The 18310-nt window shown below is 37.3% G+C and overlaps 1 protein-coding gene and 2 long non-coding RNA genes across 3 annotated transcripts; 2 read left to right on the plus strand and 1 right to left on the minus strand.

The window, feature by feature from the left end:
• The first annotated feature begins 452 nt into the window (after nucleotides 1-452).
• On the plus strand, nucleotides 453-6944 carry LOC128020752 (uncharacterized). The gene is made up of 3 exons (XR_008185385.1): nucleotides 453-2016; nucleotides 4774-4910; nucleotides 5902-6944. It is a non-coding gene; the product is annotated as an uncharacterized LOC128020752 (long non-coding RNA).
• A 3971-nt stretch (nucleotides 6945-10915) lies between these two features.
• Nucleotides 10916-12476, plus strand: LOC128020754 (uncharacterized). Its single transcript, XR_008185386.1, has 2 exons — nucleotides 10916-11158; nucleotides 11700-12476. It is a non-coding gene; the product is annotated as an uncharacterized LOC128020754 (long non-coding RNA).
• Nucleotides 12459-18115, minus strand: LOC128020753 (arrestin domain-containing protein 3-like). Its single transcript, XM_052607395.1, has 8 exons — nucleotides 17645-18115; nucleotides 15669-15750; nucleotides 15438-15585; nucleotides 15225-15327; nucleotides 14848-15104; nucleotides 14607-14763; nucleotides 14213-14355; nucleotides 12459-14121 (listed from the first exon to the last, which is right to left on the minus strand). Exons 1-8 carry the CDS (start codon nucleotides 17922-17924, stop codon nucleotides 14053-14055), a joined length of 1239 nt encoding a protein of 412 aa, XP_052463355.1. The 5' UTR covers nucleotides 17925-18115; the 3' UTR covers nucleotides 12459-14052.
• Nucleotides 18116-18310: the final 195 nt, after the last annotated feature.

An 18310-nucleotide genomic window follows, 5' to 3' on the forward strand; every position in this document is an offset into this window, starting at 1 on the left:
ATGAATATGTCACAGTTATACTAAATTAACACATTTGTTAACCGAAAAAAATCAACGAAATCATCAAGTGAGACAAATGTGAGCTTTCAATTAATAATTTTCCAAACCTTACTAAACAACTGGAGGCAAAGTTTTTTTTTAACTGTTTTTTAACCTATGAAATTGGTTGGTAAGTGAGGACGTTATTGTGTTTTTATTTTCCTAATGAAAGTAGGCTACACCGTACATTGTCTGTATGTATATATATATATATATATATATATATATATATATATATATATATGTAAATGCAGTATAAACTGATGATAATAATTACATCGATTTACAGATCGTCATACAAAGCAAGAAATGATTAATTTGATTCAATATTGAATCAAAATGTACTAAAACTCTGGTGAAATAAAACTGTCTTTTAATTAATTTTTACTTTCTCTTGATATTGATAAATATAATTTTTAATGAAAATATTTAAACAGCAAATTGTTAGCAAAAACAAAAAAGAATAGATTTTGGGCGATTACAGTCTATCACCAATAGAGGACGCCCTACACCATGACAACACTGACATGGAGCCTTTCTAACTTGAATTGCAACAGAGAGTCAAAGAAACTCTTTAAAACTTTGCATATGGTTTTGTCACATTCACAGTGTAATGTAATTAATGTATAGAATACTAGTATTCTCTCACTTTATTATATTATCATGACTGGTGGCAGTATCCTCACAGCACGTTTAGGGAAGTGAGATGGGTGGCTCCCTCACCACTTCCTCTGAAGAGCACAAAATGTTTCTGTCTGGTCTCAAGAAGGGGTTATGGGTTTGAGCTTGAAAGGTCTTAAGGTCACACAAAAACACCCTATAGACTGAAACTGAAAGTTGAACCGATTAATCCTGTGACGTGCATGAGCTGTACTAATTAACCTCATAGAAAAACTCATAGGGTGAAGAGTTAACTTAATCTGACATACTGACTTCAGGAAAAACAAATCCACCATGGAAGCATGCTTACTTGCAAAAAATGCACATGCAAAAATGAAAAACAAAGAAAAGGGAAACATGCAAAACACGCTTGCAGGATTTAATCATTAAAGTGGAATGCAGCAAAACCTGCTTTCATGTTTTGGCTGAACTTGCAACTGGCCCCTGAACAGTCTGTTACCATGACGACAAAGATTACCTCCGGGCAACCGTTGACAGTTGATAGGTGTCCTGTTAAAAAAACAACAGAATTGTTCACAGACTCAATAATCATTAGGCTACTCACACACACAAGGTGTGAGCGGTTGCTGGCAACTCAGCTTTTGCACAATTTCCATGATCACAAGCTGATCTCTTGCATGCACGCCGACTCAAGGAAGAGAGTTTCGGAAAGTACATGATGTCTTGTCTCGAAAGAGAAAGCATAAAGTCTGAGTTCTGACAGTACTAGTGCACACGGTGACAGACCACTGCTGGAGTTTTGTACTAGAACAGATATGTGTATCCCAATGTTCCTATTGGACGGTGCTGGTCATGTGACAGTCCATTCATTTCATTAGCCTACTTGTGACAGTCAGTGCAAGGATCTCAGGACCCTCGAACGTCTGGAACATCTGGACTAGCTTGTGTTTTGCTAGACTGTTGTGATGTTGTGTATTAACTAAAATATCTATCTATCTATCTATCTATCTATCTATCTATCTATCTATCTATCTATCTATCTATCTATCTATCTATCTATCTATCTATCTATCTATCTATCTATCTATCTATCTATCTATAATCATTTTAAAAATATTTCCTAGTATGGCTGTGTTCCACCAGTCATTTGAAGCACACTACTACGTTTTATGTAGCCTAAAACAGTTTTATAGAGTGTTGTAGTGCACTGCTTTGTAAGGCATCTGTGGGGGAGCTATGACTGGCTCATTCTGAACAAAAGCAGATGAGGAACTACTGTGATGCTGCTGAGGCTGGAGCTATCTAGTTCAGACCGGCGGCTGGGTGCTGCCTTCAGCACTGAAGGGCTCTTTGAAGGTGGGAGGTTTTTTTTTTTTTTTTTCGTCTGTGTGATTAATTTAGGGAAGACAGCCTTCGGAGGTTTCACAGCTGCTGTTGTAAGAGATAATTATACGACGTACTGCTCTGAGATGGAGGAAGTCATTGACAAAACTCTGTGACTGCTTTTTAATCTGCCTATTATAAAGGTTATAGAAATGTGTTACACAGATACGTTAGTTAGAAAGGTTGATTTGTCCTGTAGATATAGTATATGTCCTGGAATATATATAATAATATAATATTAAATTATTATAATTATTAATATACAGTATGCATACAAATTAAATAATTATATGCAGTTTATAATATTTAATATTATATTAATATACAATATTTAATCATATTTTAATACATGCGATTACTAAATGATAAAAATATATACTATATAATAAAAAGTCTTTGCATAAAATCATCTTCCAAATGATTACATTTTAAAATTGTTTGAATATATATTTTTTGTTTGATGTTCAATTTAAGATGTAATCAATGGTTGTCAAGTACTTACAGTAAAAGGACTAGCATTATTAGTCTATCCTACTGATTCATTGTGTTATGTGGTGGGAAAACCAGAGTTACAGTAAGTACAGTACATCTTACACTGCTTTAGCTCCTCCCCAAATACCTGTTCTTTCAGCTCAGTGGTGGCGTGATTCTAGACACACCCCCTCATTGTTGTTGCATTCTCATTGGATGATGAAGACAATGTGTCATGCAGCCGTGCAGTTGATGGTGCATCAGGTATTTAATGTCTAATTTTAATGTGTAATATACATTTAAATGGATAAAAAGTTTTTTACAAACACTTTATGTGAGGTCACATAAAAGCTCCTTCAGAAGCCGTTTTTATCCAGACATCGGAGGGACGTGTGACTTCACAGGGCCGTCCGCTGCAGCAATAATCATGTGGAGATGTTTTTCTTGTGGCAGAAGGTTAAAGACCACATGCGCTCATGTGGCTTCTCGCTTGTTTTCTCTCGCTGAGAAAGAAGGAAAGGCAGATGTTGTGTGTACACAATTCCAAATCATGACGCCACAGGAGATCCTGGGATCTGGCCAATCTCTCCCGAAGCCAAGAAAAACAGACCAGTTGTTCTGGTGCCATCTGACCGACCTTCTGTGATAGCTCAGGATGGTGAAAACTGCATTCGGGTGCAAAGACCTGCATTTGTGCAAAATGAGCGTGTTTACATAGAAAGCAAAATACTGATGCAGCAGTCAAGGCCTTTAGTGCCCAAAAGTGAATCAATCTAGTATTAGAGGAGTCCAGTATGGAAGCTTGTGACCATCGAATATATATTAAAATAATAATAATTAAATAAATAAAAAGGTAATTGTGATACTTTATCTTAAAATTATCTTAAAATATGTCATATTACTGGAGCAAATAGAGCTGTGAATATGATTTTATGTTGACTTTAACGCAAAGGATAGTAACTTTGCTCTGAATCATTTTGTAAAATCTGCCAAATAGGTCAGAAAGTTTTGAATCATCTGGTTGCTTGTCAGATAATTATTTGGGAGTGATTAAAGAAGAAGTAAAGCATATGAATGAGGGGAAAAAAGGTTTAGATGATTGCCAGACAGGGAACAGCTCATTAATTGGCACAAAATGGTCATCCCATATCCGTATCACAGAACGGAACAACCCGACCTCAAAAAGGTGAACATCAGGAGGTTATGTTTGCATGCAAAAGACTTTCTTGCAAACAGGGAAGTAAATCAGAACTTTGGAAACATTCTGACAATGCTCTCTCAAAGTTATGAACAAACGTTCTTCTATTTATGTTAACAAAATACTACCTTTACTTGTTTCAGAATGTTCAGAGAACATTAAAAAGAAACGGAATGAATGTTGCCTTACTGTAACATTTGCATTACCAAGAATTACCAAGAAACTGCATGTTTTGAACATTCATCCAAATGACTTCAAATGAAAAATGAAGGATCCACATACTTCTTGATGATTTGTAGATTTGTGCTAAAACATTTGATCCATTCAACATACTTAATCTGACCTGTACTTATTAAAATATATAAAAGAATAATGTATGTGAGCATACAAAATTATATTATATTTTAAATGATTAAAAACTTATTGCTGACAAATGGATAAAACCTAGTGGTTTGAAGGATAGAGGAAAATATTGGTAAAGATTTCAAATGACAATTAGTATTTTGGGCCTCCACTGTGATCCTTAATGCCATCTAATGATTCTGGAACATGTTTGAATGACTTTTCTTTTTTCGTTTTTCTTCTTTGTTTTTTGTAAATCACAGTAAATTATATGATAGTCATTATTTTATGCTCAGAAAAAAAACAGGACACATTCTAATGCACGAAAAAATAAATAAAGCTTCATTAAACTTTTGTTTTGATGCTTGAAAACCCCTTTTTAACCCTTGATGAACACTTGAGAGGGACTTTAAGAAAATGTTCTCAGAACATCTGTTTCTTAGCTGGGTTGCTTAAAGGTTACAAATTATACCCTCAATACACACGTTCTGTATAAAATAAAATAAATCATATAAATATAACAAATTCAAGCAAGCATCTCCTGGCATGAGTGCATATGCATGTACATCTCTGACGTATTGTTATCTTGTGAAAGTATGGTGCACAAATTCTGTGTGATGTGAGAAAGGAGCTGATGCTCAGTAATAGGATATCTGGTTTGAGTCGGTTTGTTTTTTTGCCCTGAAATAAACCTGCTTTGTTTTGTGTCATTCACACAGGTGTGAAGCTCCTCCCCCTATCCCACTTGGCTCTGTGCACTTAACGCCTGCCCGCTGCTTCACAGCAGAACAAGATGTTCTCTCGATTACTCCTGCTGCAAAAAAGGAACAACCGCTTTCACTTTCTGTTGCTGCTGGTATGTTTTTTTAAGGCTGTGAGTGCTGAGATCAGCAGTGCGGGCATGGTTCAGGGCATCTGGTTCACGACAAGGTTTACAAGAGAAAAAAATATTCTAGACTTCTTCCACTTTTTCTTGTGGTTATAAGTAAAGGATACTGTAAAACCAGCCATGATTATACAGATCTTGCATGAAAAAATTAATAAAACTTCCAAAATTGCATAAAAATGTATGACTTTCCCAAAATGTGCATAAAAACACCTGCTTTTGGTGGATTAAAAAAATATATATATATATTTTTACAAAAAGCCTATATATGTGCTTGTGCATAAAAGGCCATCTAAATCAATTGCTCAGAGAAAATAAAATAATGATAAAATATTTTATCATCAGACTATAATCATATAACATCTGAAATTTTGCTTTGGTCTTACAAATGTTTGGCTACTACCAATCTCTAGAAATCTATAATTATGGCAGTATGTAATTTTTAATTATTAAAGGGGCAGTCATTCCAAATCTGTATGTATTTCTTCTGCTGAACACAAAATAAGATATATTGGAGAATATTGATAACCAACCATTTTTGTTTTCCATTGTATTTTTTTGTCTATGGAGGTCAGTGGGATCTGATATTGTTTGGCTAACAACATTCTTCAAAATACCTTTTTTTATATATAATTTTTTTAATATATTCATTTATTTATTTGACAGATATTATTGAACCTGGTATTATGAGCAATCACAATGACCTATATATACAAAAAAGAAAAAAAAAAGGTTTTGCTTACATGTCTGTGTAAAGTGTGGGCATGTGGTTGCATCTGCAAAATGGCTTAAATTGCTTACAGCAGCTTTAACACCTGCAGCATTTCAATCTTGCACAGCTGATTTCAGAAAACATAAACATCATCAGGATATTGTGGCATCAGAGTGCTAGTAAAATGTGCATTTAAAGGACAACAACAGTATTGAGAATAACATCTGTGTTTCTGTCTGACGCACACAGAGGTACATAAAATCAGAGATGGCCAAAGAAGATTATCACCCGCTCTGACATCCAATCCACAACCAGCAGCTGCCCTCACGGCCTCATGATTCAGTGCAGAACACTCTTGATTGAACCAAGTCAGGCATTTAAGAAATCTACAGGTAGCAGCCCTCAATCGTCAGTAAAATAAGTGTGTGTGATGTCTCTTTAATGGGAGCTTTCACCACATGCTCAGACAAAAACCACATTAAAGGCAACACGGTGCATTAGTAAATGGTGTCTTGAATGAAATAGATCACCCAAAAATGAAAACTGCATGACAATGTGCTCACCCACAGACTATACAGGATATGGATGAGTTTGTTTCTTCATCAGAACAGATTTGGAGAAATGTAGCATTCCATCACTTGCTCACCAATGGATCCTCTGCAGTGAATGGGTGCCGTCAGAATGAGAGTCCAAACAGCTGATAAAAACGTCACAATAGTCCACAAGTAATCCACACCACACTACTCCAGTCCATCAATTAATGTCTTTAAACTGATCAGTAAATTTTAAATATGGCTCCATCATTTTTACCAAATATTTGCAAGAAAAACAGGACTGAAAATGTCTGCTCAACAAATGAACCTAACGGCCTCATAGATGATAAGCTCTGTCTAAATAGGAGTCACTGAATGTGAAACTGTAACTACACTTTACTATTGATTTCTCACAGCGGATCGATTTCTTACAGACAATTTACTGAAGCTAAAACTCTCTCTTGAGAGAAGCACATAAATAAACATTCGCACTAATGAAACTGCACTTTCTCCAGTCTTTCATTTGTTTAAACTTTCCATGTAGGCAGCATTTTCACAGGCAGTTCCTTCCTTGTTCCACCATTTGAAGATCATTGTCTGTAAAGAGTGTGACTGGCGCCTCTGTTTGCATGCAGCACTGTTTGAATGAGGCTGCACTTTGATATTTTGAAATGATGTCTCCTGCTCAGAGAAGAGCATAAGGAGCTGTAGGCCTCAATCATATATCTAAGACACAAAGTTTGTTCTTGTGAAATGTGCCGATTCGTGTCATTTCCTGTTTTAAGATATGAGAGCGTCTGAGAGAAAGGAGATGTGTTTTTTTTACCCCTCACTTTCTGTGTTGAGATTCTCTCGTCTCCTCACAAACAGGGATTCCTTGCTGGAAAATCCAGCTAAAACCAGCAGTTTTAAAAGCACCAGTCGGTGGAACTGGTTTTGACCTCAAAGCCATCTTGGAGTATAGCATTTCTCACCAAGACAGTAAAAACAGCAATATTGTGGAATATTTTAACAATTTAAACTGTTTTCTAATTGAACATCCTTTCAAATATAATTTATTCTTATGATGGCGAAGCTGAATTTTCAGTATCTTTATTCCAGTCTTCAGAGTCGCATGATCCTTCAGAAATCATTCTAATATGCTGACTTCAAGAAACATTTCTTATTATTGTCAAAGTTAAAAGCAGTTGTGCTGCTTAAATAAACAGTACATTGAAATATCAGTTACAAAATCATTCTGATGGGTACTTCTGTTTTCTTTCCAAATGTCTATTTTTAGGGTCTGTAAGCTTTATGGCAGCGACTTCTTCTTTTTTAACGGCAGTTGGCATCCATCTTATTGGTACATTACTGCCCCCTTCTGTTCCGGAGTGTGGATCAGTCACAACAGATCCCAAGTCACATAAAACTACATACAGTTGCTTTAATATTTATTTCAGGATTATTTAATAAAGTTCAAAAGAACGGTATTTATTTGAAATTAAAATATCTTTTGTAACATTAGAAATGTATTAACTGTCACTTTTGCTCACTTCTAATGTGTCTTTGCTGAATACAATAATTTCCTTAAAAAATAATAATAATAAAATATCAATCCTACTGACCCCAAACTTTGTAAGGCTTGTGTATTTATTACTGATTTACAACCCACTGAAACAAAGAAACTACACATTTCTATTTTTCACCTGTTTTTGTGGGCTAGGTCTAATTCAAAATACTTTACAAGAATTACAAGAATCGAATCTGTTTAATCTGTTATCACAAATTATTTCATAACTAATTGTAATCACATCCTCATTTCTTAAGTCTGTTCTAAAGATTGTGACGCAATGATTTTTTGCTTTACTTTGGTGAAATCTGGTTGGTTTTGAATGTTAACAGTTCAAAATATCGCTTTTATCACATTTTTACATTGGCATTATTTGATGACATTATAAATATAAATTAAACACTAACTTTTGTTATTCAGTTATTCAGGTGTAAGTACGTGCAGTGATGTTTTTCTCTTATCATTTCTTATGAATGTGCTAGTTTGAGTTCAATATTAATTTCAAATAACCCTAGGGCATCTTTATCACTCAAACTTGACATGCCAGCGATTGACTGCAACAAATACCAACTTGTACCTATCCTGTCTGTCATATCCTGCAGTGACATGTTTTCAGACGGGTCTTACTGAAGTGGAACATGTCACAGACCAGTGCTACAGTGAACCCATCCAAAGCGTTTCAGCATTCAAGCTTCCATCACACCTTCATGGGCTCTTTTCTCATGGACCTGCGGTTGTCGGAGGCTTCCGTTCCCTTCCGTTTTGCTGTTTATCTGTTAGAGTTAGTTTGACACAAGGTCATCGTTCACATTTAAGAGGCATGTTAAAAGTCATCCAAGAGCTGGTTTGGAAGCGTTCTGTTCTGCTGCCAAACCACAAGCTGTCATCAACTCTCTGCAGTGACTGTTTGCAAAGTCTGAAATGGATCTGAAGCCTGCAGCTTTTTGACATATGCCTGCTGTCTAGATTACAGACTACTGCTGTACGTTCAGTCGAAGCTGAACGGTGGACATCTGATATCTCACTCACACACCACTACAGCCTCTGCAACTACAGATGCAGCAGAAATGTTGCTGCCACATTACAATCATATCCAAGTGTCACATTAGTTAGAACACTAATGATCTGTGGTTTCATCTATCGTTTTTTTATAACTTCTGGACCCCTCCGGTTTGGATGACGTTTGACAGGACATGTGTGTGATATATTGACACAGTGCTGGCTTATGTGACATTTCGATCATAAATCAACATCGTTTTGTGTGTATGTCTGGCGTACCAGTCATTGCTGAGCACAATACAAAATTAACCAGCATTACATAACCTTTTCTAAAGCAATCAGGTGTATTTCTCAGAGGACGTGTTCACGAAAATTAGCATTATTAAAAATATCAATCAAATTTGGTTAACCACACAAGTTACCCTGAACAAATAAAGAATGTGTTTATACAATAAGAAAATAGCACGGACGGATGGACAGAGAGATATAGATAGATTACTGTTTTTATGGGAAAACAGCAAAGATGCACAGTCAAAGCAGACATGAGCAATTTGGGTTGGCTGAATGGATGGATCAGGTTAAAATAAGCTCCTGTAAAAGTCAATGAAGCCGGATTGAACTGGTCAGATCTGTAAGACGAGAGAGCCGTGGACACTGATAGTACGGCCCGCACTCCCTGTGAACTCTTCACAGCCCTTCACTTCACAGCACACAGCCCTGAATGTGCCCTGATAAAATATTTCAACACTCCCAAGTATGTGTGTCAAGAAGCAAGCGCACACGCAGAGCTATTACGTTGCTGCTGAGGCCGCCTCCATCAGAGACCAGTCCAAACCAGTTCTTGTTTAACACTGGCACAGTGGCCGCCCTTGTATCAACAACTGCAAGCAAGCGAGTCAGACTTGCACGCAATGTCACTGTATTTAATACAAACATGACTCATTTGCATGGTGTGTCAAAGGTGCCAGAAACAAAGAATTATTGTTGCCTTTGCTTTTTTTACTGCTTAATGTTTAATCATTTTGAAAGCACTGATATGAGAACTTGACAAGTCTTTACTTTACTTGTTGCAGTTTATTATTATTATTATTATTATTATTATTATTATTATTATATTTTTTACTTTAGGCTATTATTATTATTTTACTTTATTTATATTCTTTCTTTCTTTATTTGCATTTAGTTTAATTCAACAAAAATATCAAAAGACTAAATAAAAATATAAGATTTATATACATTTTACATTTATGCTAGGTTTATTTTTTTTGTAGCTTGCAGTACATAAAAGTTTTTTTTTTTTTTTTTTTTTTGATGGGTCACGGACATACTAAAGGCAAATTATAGAATGTGTATTAGATATTATAAATATAATAATGTTATTATTATATTTAAAAATATATTTATTTTATATTTATATAGTCATAAACTCTTAATGTCGAGTTGACTATATAAGTTAAAAATATGTGTGTGTAATCCTTCTAGAAACTTTGTGAAGGTGGCAGCCAATCAGGAGCTGATCTGGCGCTCCTCCACCAATGGCATTTCAGAATGTCTGTTAAAGGAGGCGGAGCATGCATTGCTGACCACTGGTTACACTGACTCAGCTGAAAGTCGGGGTGTGCTGCGTGTCATTACTGACCCCTCTGGCAGCACCGTCACTGACTGACTGACAATCCCTGACTCGCAGAGCACGTCCCTTCTTAGAAACATGTCCCGCCGCTTCTGGCATAACCTTACAGTTATGAAAGTGTCCTCCATGCATATTTAGATCCATGACATTATGTAAGAGGGGAATGAAGCTTCACACTCACGTCAGTGTTTGCACCTGTTGCGAATGAAAAAAAAGCGGCAATATCATAGATGCATTATATTTGTTTTAGGACTTCTTTGTTTTGTAGGTAGCTAGGTTTAAGCTGGAAAAAAAAAATCTTGGAAGAAATCCAAACATTCAAAACATTCATTCTTTCATCTGCTTGTCTAGACTCTGGTAGGCTATATGTTCTCTTCACTAGTCTTTTTGATATGTGTTGAAGCATGTATGGCGGGTTAAACCCTGCACACAGAGCGCAGATGACGCAAGCTAATTGTTTCCCACAGGTTAATCCTGCAGTGCAGTAAACACCTGCCACACACACACACACACACACACACACACACACACACACACAGCCTGTCACAGGTCTTTTCAAGTTCATCACCTAAAGTAGGCTGCCTATGGAACATATCTGGAGACACCTGAATTATTAAGAGTTGTCAAAATTATCCCAGGGTGAAGCTGCTGTTATATCACCACCGCTTTCCGTTAAGAAACACTTCTCTTCCAGTTCTACCTGATACGGAAGAGTGTTGATTTTAGGCCGATTTATGCATCGGATTGAAATGTTGAAGATACTACAGTAGACAACAAGTCGTCTAAAGGTTTTAGGTAATTAAGATTTTTTTTTATGTTTTTGTCTCTTATGGTCACCAAGGCTGCATTTATTTGCTCAAAAATACTGTAAAAATGGAATATTGTGAAATATTAAATTTAAAATTTAAAACAACTTTTTATATTTGAATATATTTTAGAATGTTGTGATGTCCAAGCTGAATTTTCAGCACCATTCCTCCAGTCTTTAGTGTCACATGATCCTTCAGAAATCATTCTAATATGATGATTTGCTACTCAAGAAACATTTCTTATTATTATGAATGTTTTAAAATGTTTTATGGATACACTAAACTTTTGACTGATTATGAGGTATGTAGTCAAGTCCAATAAAGTCCAGTTGCAGAATTTTATGTTGTTTGTTTCAAACTTTTAGTTTGTGTCACCTACATATACTGTATACTCACATATGCAAATGTGTACTAAAATTAATTTGTTTAATACTCTATGTAATCCTAGTGATTAATCTTCTGATGTATATCTTAATTTAATTGACATTTCCAGCTGTAAACCTGAGCATTTTACACTCCATTTACAGCAATAAGCTCTAATGAGCTGAAGAGATCCAGTTTTATCCCTGACCAGCAGAGGGAAAGTAGGTTAGTGGTCCACTTACAGCTCTTGGGAGCAAACATCTGCTCCATTTGAGTCTGGGAGGAGGAGTGGAAAATATGAAGTGTTCCTAGCGCACATGAGGCCAGTGTAAGCACAGACAACGAACTCCTTGTGCTCCGTCAGCATCTGGTCCTTGGATGGCCTGTCTGCTGGATTGCCAAGAGGACAGACAGGAAAAGACATTTCCTCTGAAAGGAAGTCAATGCCTGTGAAGCCAACTGAATGCACTGAAGTAGAATCATATAAATACATTCACAAATTTTCAACTTTAGAGGTTGCACAAATTAAATGCAAACAAAATGTAAATTCTGGTGGTGAAATGTTCCACAATGAAGCCTGTCAACACTGCGAACTGGTTAAAGATCTCGCCTCGGGATATGTAACACCCGTCTGTCTATATAGGCTTTGTGTTGTTTTACATTTAATCCCATCAGGTTTCACAAACCTGGGTCACAATTCTAGACACGGCAGAGCACATGATGTAACCGCCGTCTCTGGATCTTTTTTGTTCTTTTGACATGAGCATTAGGCAATAGCCTCGACTATGATATACAACCTCATTTCCATTTTTTTTTTTTCATATTTGTGTTTGCCAAATATGTCATGCTCTCTTGTGTAAATTGATGTTCTTGTTCCAACAAGTTCAATTCAGTTCTAACAAATAATAAAATAAAAATTCAACTTTAGTTGTTGTATAAAATGGCATATTTATTTGAACCGACTGGAGCAAAAACAGACAAACATACAGACAACCTACAAAATGATACAAAAGTTAGAAACAAGCCGAGAATACTAAACTGTGGAAACACACAGCAGATATTGCACCATTCAATTTGGGAGTAGCTTAATACCCAGATCACCCATCAACCCTTGAAATGGAAAAAAATGGAAGCTAGTTTAATTAGCTCTGGACCAGCCTGACTGAAGCTTCCTATATGCAGTATGCATTTCAGATTCAGTCTCTATGAGGGTTCTTTGATTCCCTGTAAGTGCATGTTTGAGAATGTTCTTGTAGTATCTGAAGTAAAACACTCAAAAGACAAAACAAAACTGCAACAATTTTTACCATGACCCAACACAAACATCAAGGTAAGGATGCATACAGTTCACAAAAATTACATAGTCCCTTTTTAATAGGTACATGTCAGCACAGCGCACAAATTCAGCCATAAACTGATTAAAAACAAACATGGTTTTTGTGCCAAGGCCACAAAGATTGATTCATTAGTCTAAGGTTGTCTGTTAACAGCAGATTTATGTAAACAAACATGCCTAGAATCACATATAAACGTCAGAGCATATGTTTGTCAAGCTTCGGTATGCACTTTGAATGCAACTGATGAAAAGTGCTAATTGTCTTTAAACAAAAAAAGGCCTATGCCAACAGGCCACAGGCAGAAGAGTACATAAAAAATAAAAGAATATGTCTAGTTAGCTATTAGTTGCACATATAGTACGCGGTTCTAAACGAGTTTTGGAGTGCGGTTCTCTGCGTAACTCGTAACAGTAAGAGTATTAGGACTGATTCAGGAATGTCTTCAGGAATCTCGAGGAGTGTCCTCTTTATTCGCCATCAATGGTCTCTTTTCTTTTGCCACTTGAATCAGTGCCATGTTCAGGTTGATGCTCTCGCAGTTTCTTTCAAGCAGAAAGGCAACGTGGCATGTCAGAATCCTACCCATAATGCTTTCGAGCAGGTATTGATGTATCCACATCTACAGTTTCTGACGTTCTTAAAACGCTTCTTAAAAAGAAAATCAATGTGGTAAAGCCACTTCTTCGAAGTTGAGAAATGACAAACAATTGACAAAAAGACAGTCTGTCATTATTCTGTTGGGAGTGGATGCAGGATGGTTGGAGTTATTTGTTGCACCTAGTACAATGATCACCAATAAATCTTCGAGATGATTCGGTCTAATCATTCAAATAAGTGAAGAATCACATCCAGAACAAGGCTGGAGATGTTTGGACACCATTCTTGCACTAAGTGGTGTTGCGTTTAGTCCATTTTGGTGTCAAGGGCACAGTTTTACTCCGACAAATCTTGTCTGTACCCCTTTCACCAAGGATGGAGGGGGAAGGGAATCACTCAAGATCTTCAGTGGATTTGAGTCCACTGAGCTGGACTCGACCTGGATTGGGAGTGTTTCCTGGTGGATATCCATCTGCGTCACCAAGATGGACGCTCATGTCTCCTCACGGAGAAAGAACAAACCCCAGTTGAGGTTGTAGAGATAAGAGATCCCTGACAGCACTGGTCAGGTGTGGTCACTCCTTCAGCGGGATGGACAGGTATCTGGTCTCCTGTCCATGGTGTCACACACCTGCTCAGGATGGGGATCAACCTATCAAGGTAGAAGAATGAGGTTACAGAATATAGGAACTCAAGTTCGCATTAGCAAGATACAAGCTACAAGGTCTGGGGACTCAATGTACCTCAGAATACAGGGGTGGAGGCTGGAAGCGGAACTCATGGATGTAAGCATAAAGTGGTCCTTCAATCTCATCCCTCACAGCTGGGAGCTCCAAGTTGTTCTGTCGCTCCTCATCGGTGATGATTTCAGAGTAGCTTGGTGGAGCTACAAGAGTTGAGGACAAAATCAACAGTTAGATCAAAAAAGACTTCCATGCCGATCGCTTCATGTCGAACAGACGTGGAAGCATCTTTGGCATCTTAATCAGTGTGGCTCAGTCCTACTCCTGGAGATCTTCCTTTGGATTTATTGGAGACTCTGGGAAGTAAACTCTGAAAGAAGGTGATCCTCAAGGAGCAGGACTGAGTACCCATAATCTAAAGGGCCTGATAAGAAGTTTAAGATTTGTGTCATACCTTCAGGTCTCTCAGGCAATCCCAACCAGCTCATAGCCATGCTGCACTGACTGCTGACAGAAGAGGTGCGACTGCCAAAGGAGTGGAGAGGAATGGTCCCGATCACCAGGGGCAGGTTCAGGGTCAAGTTGACAGCTCGAGGGATGTCCACATAGACCTGTTGGGAAGCAAGAAGTTAGTTGCATGGCCGATATTGGCAAGCACTTCATCTTTTCATGAATCAAAAGGTTTGTAGACTCACCATGAGTGAATATTCCACATGGATGATGCTGCAGTCCAAAATGGAAGGCGATATTGGTGGGATCTTGAGCATCTTGCCATCCCAAGTCTCTGTCTTGCCAGATGGTAGAGGATCTCCTCGGAGGTTAGCTACGAGTTGTTTGATCTCCTTGACCTTCCCTTTGGCAAAGAAGGTTTGGGTTTGGTAGATGGCTGCCTTTGGCACGACAACACGGGAAGAGCAGTTTTCAATCTCTGCGATGATCTGGATAGACTCTCCTGTAAACACAATCAATCAAATTGACTTAATCTGAACAAGCGGCAAAATAACACAACACTTTCAAATAAGTGGTTAACTGGTGGCTAACTGTCCATCAACAAGCAGATTTATAATCTCACCTGGAGTGTAGCCCTTCCTCTCAATTTTGGCACTTAGTGATACAGGCCCTGAGGTGCAGAACCAACAGCAAAGGGTTTTGTCCTTTGTGCCAGCCTGAGGAGACTATAGATGAAAAAAGGACAATATAAGAACCTCTAAAATCATACCACAGCTCAAGCAAACATTCTGTTTTACATTGTAAGGTGATTAGGCTTGAAATGCTTTTATCTTACCAGTAACAATGGAGTGTTGATGTCAATGTGCTCAAAGACGGTGAACTCCTTCTTGGTTTTCATGGGCAGGAGCCATGGTCTATGAAGCTCTGCCTTCACCCAGTACCGCACACTACCATGTTTACCTTCAAAGGAGGTCGCCAAAGGCCTGGAAAGAGGAATGAAAAAATTATGTAAGTATTTCAGTTGATACCTTATATATTTGTATAATCAGGCAAGAGATTTACTTACATCTGGGGCAGTTCGAAGCTGAAGGGAAACTCGTGTCGCCCTGAGTGAAGAATGGTGAAGCCTTCATCGCAGCTGTCATCATCTAAAACAAAGGAGAATAAAATTCGATATACCAATATACCATACCTGTAATATTCCTCAAGACCCCTAAACACAACACAAAGACAGAGATACGACCCACATGGTCTTAATTTTTCAATGAATGAGAGAACATAACATTTTAAAACAATGTCAGCAAAAAAAATTATTCTTTTCAAAATAAAAAAGGGTGAACATATAGCCCAAGTCACATCAGTGAAACCTTAAAATCTATGCACATACAAACAAAATACTAATTAAAAATGTAATGCTCTAATATATATTTAGTCCTTAATATACTAATTTGTATTAACAGTTATTGTTTTTGGTTTATTTTCTGATATTAAAGTTTTTGTTCATTCTTTCACTTTCACCTCAGCAGTTTCAACGACTTGTGTTAATAGATTTTGCCATAAATAAAAACAGGAATAATTTGTCATTAACATGTTGAAGCAGTTGTTTTCTTTCGTTGTTATTTTTAATGTGTAATTACTGTCTCTGTTCTTTTTACTGCCACCTCAGCAGTTCCACAGCCTGCTTTGAATAACTATGAGCCTGTCATTCGAAGGCAGCCAAGAGCTAGAGAAGACCAGACTGAACCGGCGCGAGCAGCATCTCTCTGCCGGATTTCCCCATGCATATATTACTAGGCGGCTCATGATTGGCTGAACCGGAATGCTTTTCCCTTGAATACGCCTCCATAAGGAAGCCACATGTGTACTGTAGCGTGGTTTAGGTGTAAAAGAAAAGACACTTTAAAAAATACGCAAGACGCAAATAAATACAATTTTACTTCCTTTATTAGTAGAAAAGACATAATTAAAACTCCATTCAAACTTCATTCAAACTCCACTATTTTAATGGTTGTTACAGAGTACATTTAATTCAGTTTGACAACCCACACACAAAAAAACATACCTCAAAATATTACATTGTAGAATATAAAGGTTACATTTATGGTGACCTCATATTTTCAGTTGACACCAAAGTCATGCTGACCAGTGGCATGGGTAACAAATTCACTTGTTTTTCTTGCTGTTGTAGTTGTTCTATCACAATTGACCTGGCCCAAATACTTCTAACAAATGCAGAATGACGCATAAGGTGTAGAATCAATATATAACATTATAATAAACTTCCAGTCAGTCCTGGATTATTGCGAATAAGTTGGGTCGCAGTCTTGACACTCGGGCAAAGATATGATATCACCGGGTGGGCACACGAGCACTTCCACCAATCAGCGAAGAGATAAGATTGACTACAACCAATCAGCGAGCAGAGGCTCGGTCTGCACAACCCCCACCTCTCCAGCAGTTTCTGAACAGGTTTAAACCGCTTCTAACAAAGGCTACAAACTTACGAGAACAGTATATATAAGAAACTGTAACGTATAATAAAAACATCACGTCACGATATGATTATAAAGAGAATGTGGATATGAAAATCGCTAATTACAGATATCGAAGAAACCATTTAAACTAAACGATTAACTGGTTGTTTTGGACAGAAGGGCTTGTTTATAAGCTCTTGTTCTCTAACAGACAATTTCATTTAAACATTAATTGTGCTAGGATACATTTTAAATAATTAAATATCTATTTCAAGATGATTTTTTTTTAAATAATATTACTGGAACTCTTTAGGAGCAATGAAGACGTCGTTTCAACCAAGCATCATCTGCATAAGGGCTCTTAAGTATCTCTTTTATTTTTATTTTTCATTTGTTATACCTATGCCAATGGATTAAATCGTTCACAAAGTAAAAACTAAAAGTGGATATAGACAGAATTGACAAGCAAGCAAACAAAAGACACAGTGTAACCTAAGAAGCATCTGTCATTGTAGTCCAACAAACATCTTTCGTGAATAAAAAGTGCTGAATAAAAAATGCTCCTTACCTCGATCATGTCCAATAAGGACGTCTTTGTGGTTTAAATACTCCACTTCTTCAGTGAAATTCTGTGTGTAGGCAGTGTTGGATCCAGCATTACGTGACTCGGTCCAGCGAACTTTCGCCAGTCCCTTGGCGTGAATGTTCAAAGATTTCACGCGGATTTCTCCGGTAACTTCAACGATCACCCGACCCGAGACAGAGTCCCCACTGGCGAAGACAGGGACATTACTGTCATTGAGACAGTCGTAGCTGACAAAGAAGTTTTTCACCTTTCCGAGCACCATGGTGAAAATCTTACTAAGCTGTAAGTTATTTAAAATAAAAAGAGCAAATCATCTGTCAGATGTTTTGTATGAACCATCTAAGGTTTGTGCCGTGCAGAAAGGCTGCAGGCAGGTTCAGTGCTATACTTGTCTGTTAGTCATTGAGTTTAGCTGTAACTGCATGTGAAGATGCAGCTGTATCTCTGCGCTCTGGCTCTGACTCTGCTTTAATACCTCCGCTTGGTGGAAAAACAACCGGACTGCGCATGCGCAATCGATAAGACCGCTTGCTGCTCCCTTCTTCCGCTTTCCTAAGGTCTTCACAGACTCGTACACCCAAAGTGTTTTACTAATGAACAAGAGATTGTTTTTTATTATACCTATTACATTATGATAGTATGAAATAC

This window comes from Carassius gibelio, chromosome A10, assembly GCF_023724105.1.
Source record: "Carassius gibelio isolate Cgi1373 ecotype wild population from Czech Republic chromosome A10, carGib1.2-hapl.c, whole genome shotgun sequence".
NCBI lineage: Eukaryota > Metazoa > Chordata > Actinopteri > Cypriniformes > Cyprinidae > Carassius > Carassius gibelio.

Bases quoted from the DNA above. Each gene is read 5' to 3' on its own strand.
- LOC128020753 (XM_052607395.1), bottom strand. From the start codon at position 17,924: ATGGTGCTCGGAAAGGTGAAAAACTTCTTTGTCAGCTACGACTGTCTC. The intron at 15,328-15,437 runs GTAAGATAAAAG...TTTCATCTATAG, and splicing joins TCAACACTCCATTGTTACTG to TCTCCTCAGGCTGGCACAAA. The intron at 14,122-14,212 runs GTACATTGAGTC...CTACCTTGATAG, and splicing joins CTCCACCCCTGTATTCTGAG to GTTGATCCCCATCCTGAGCA.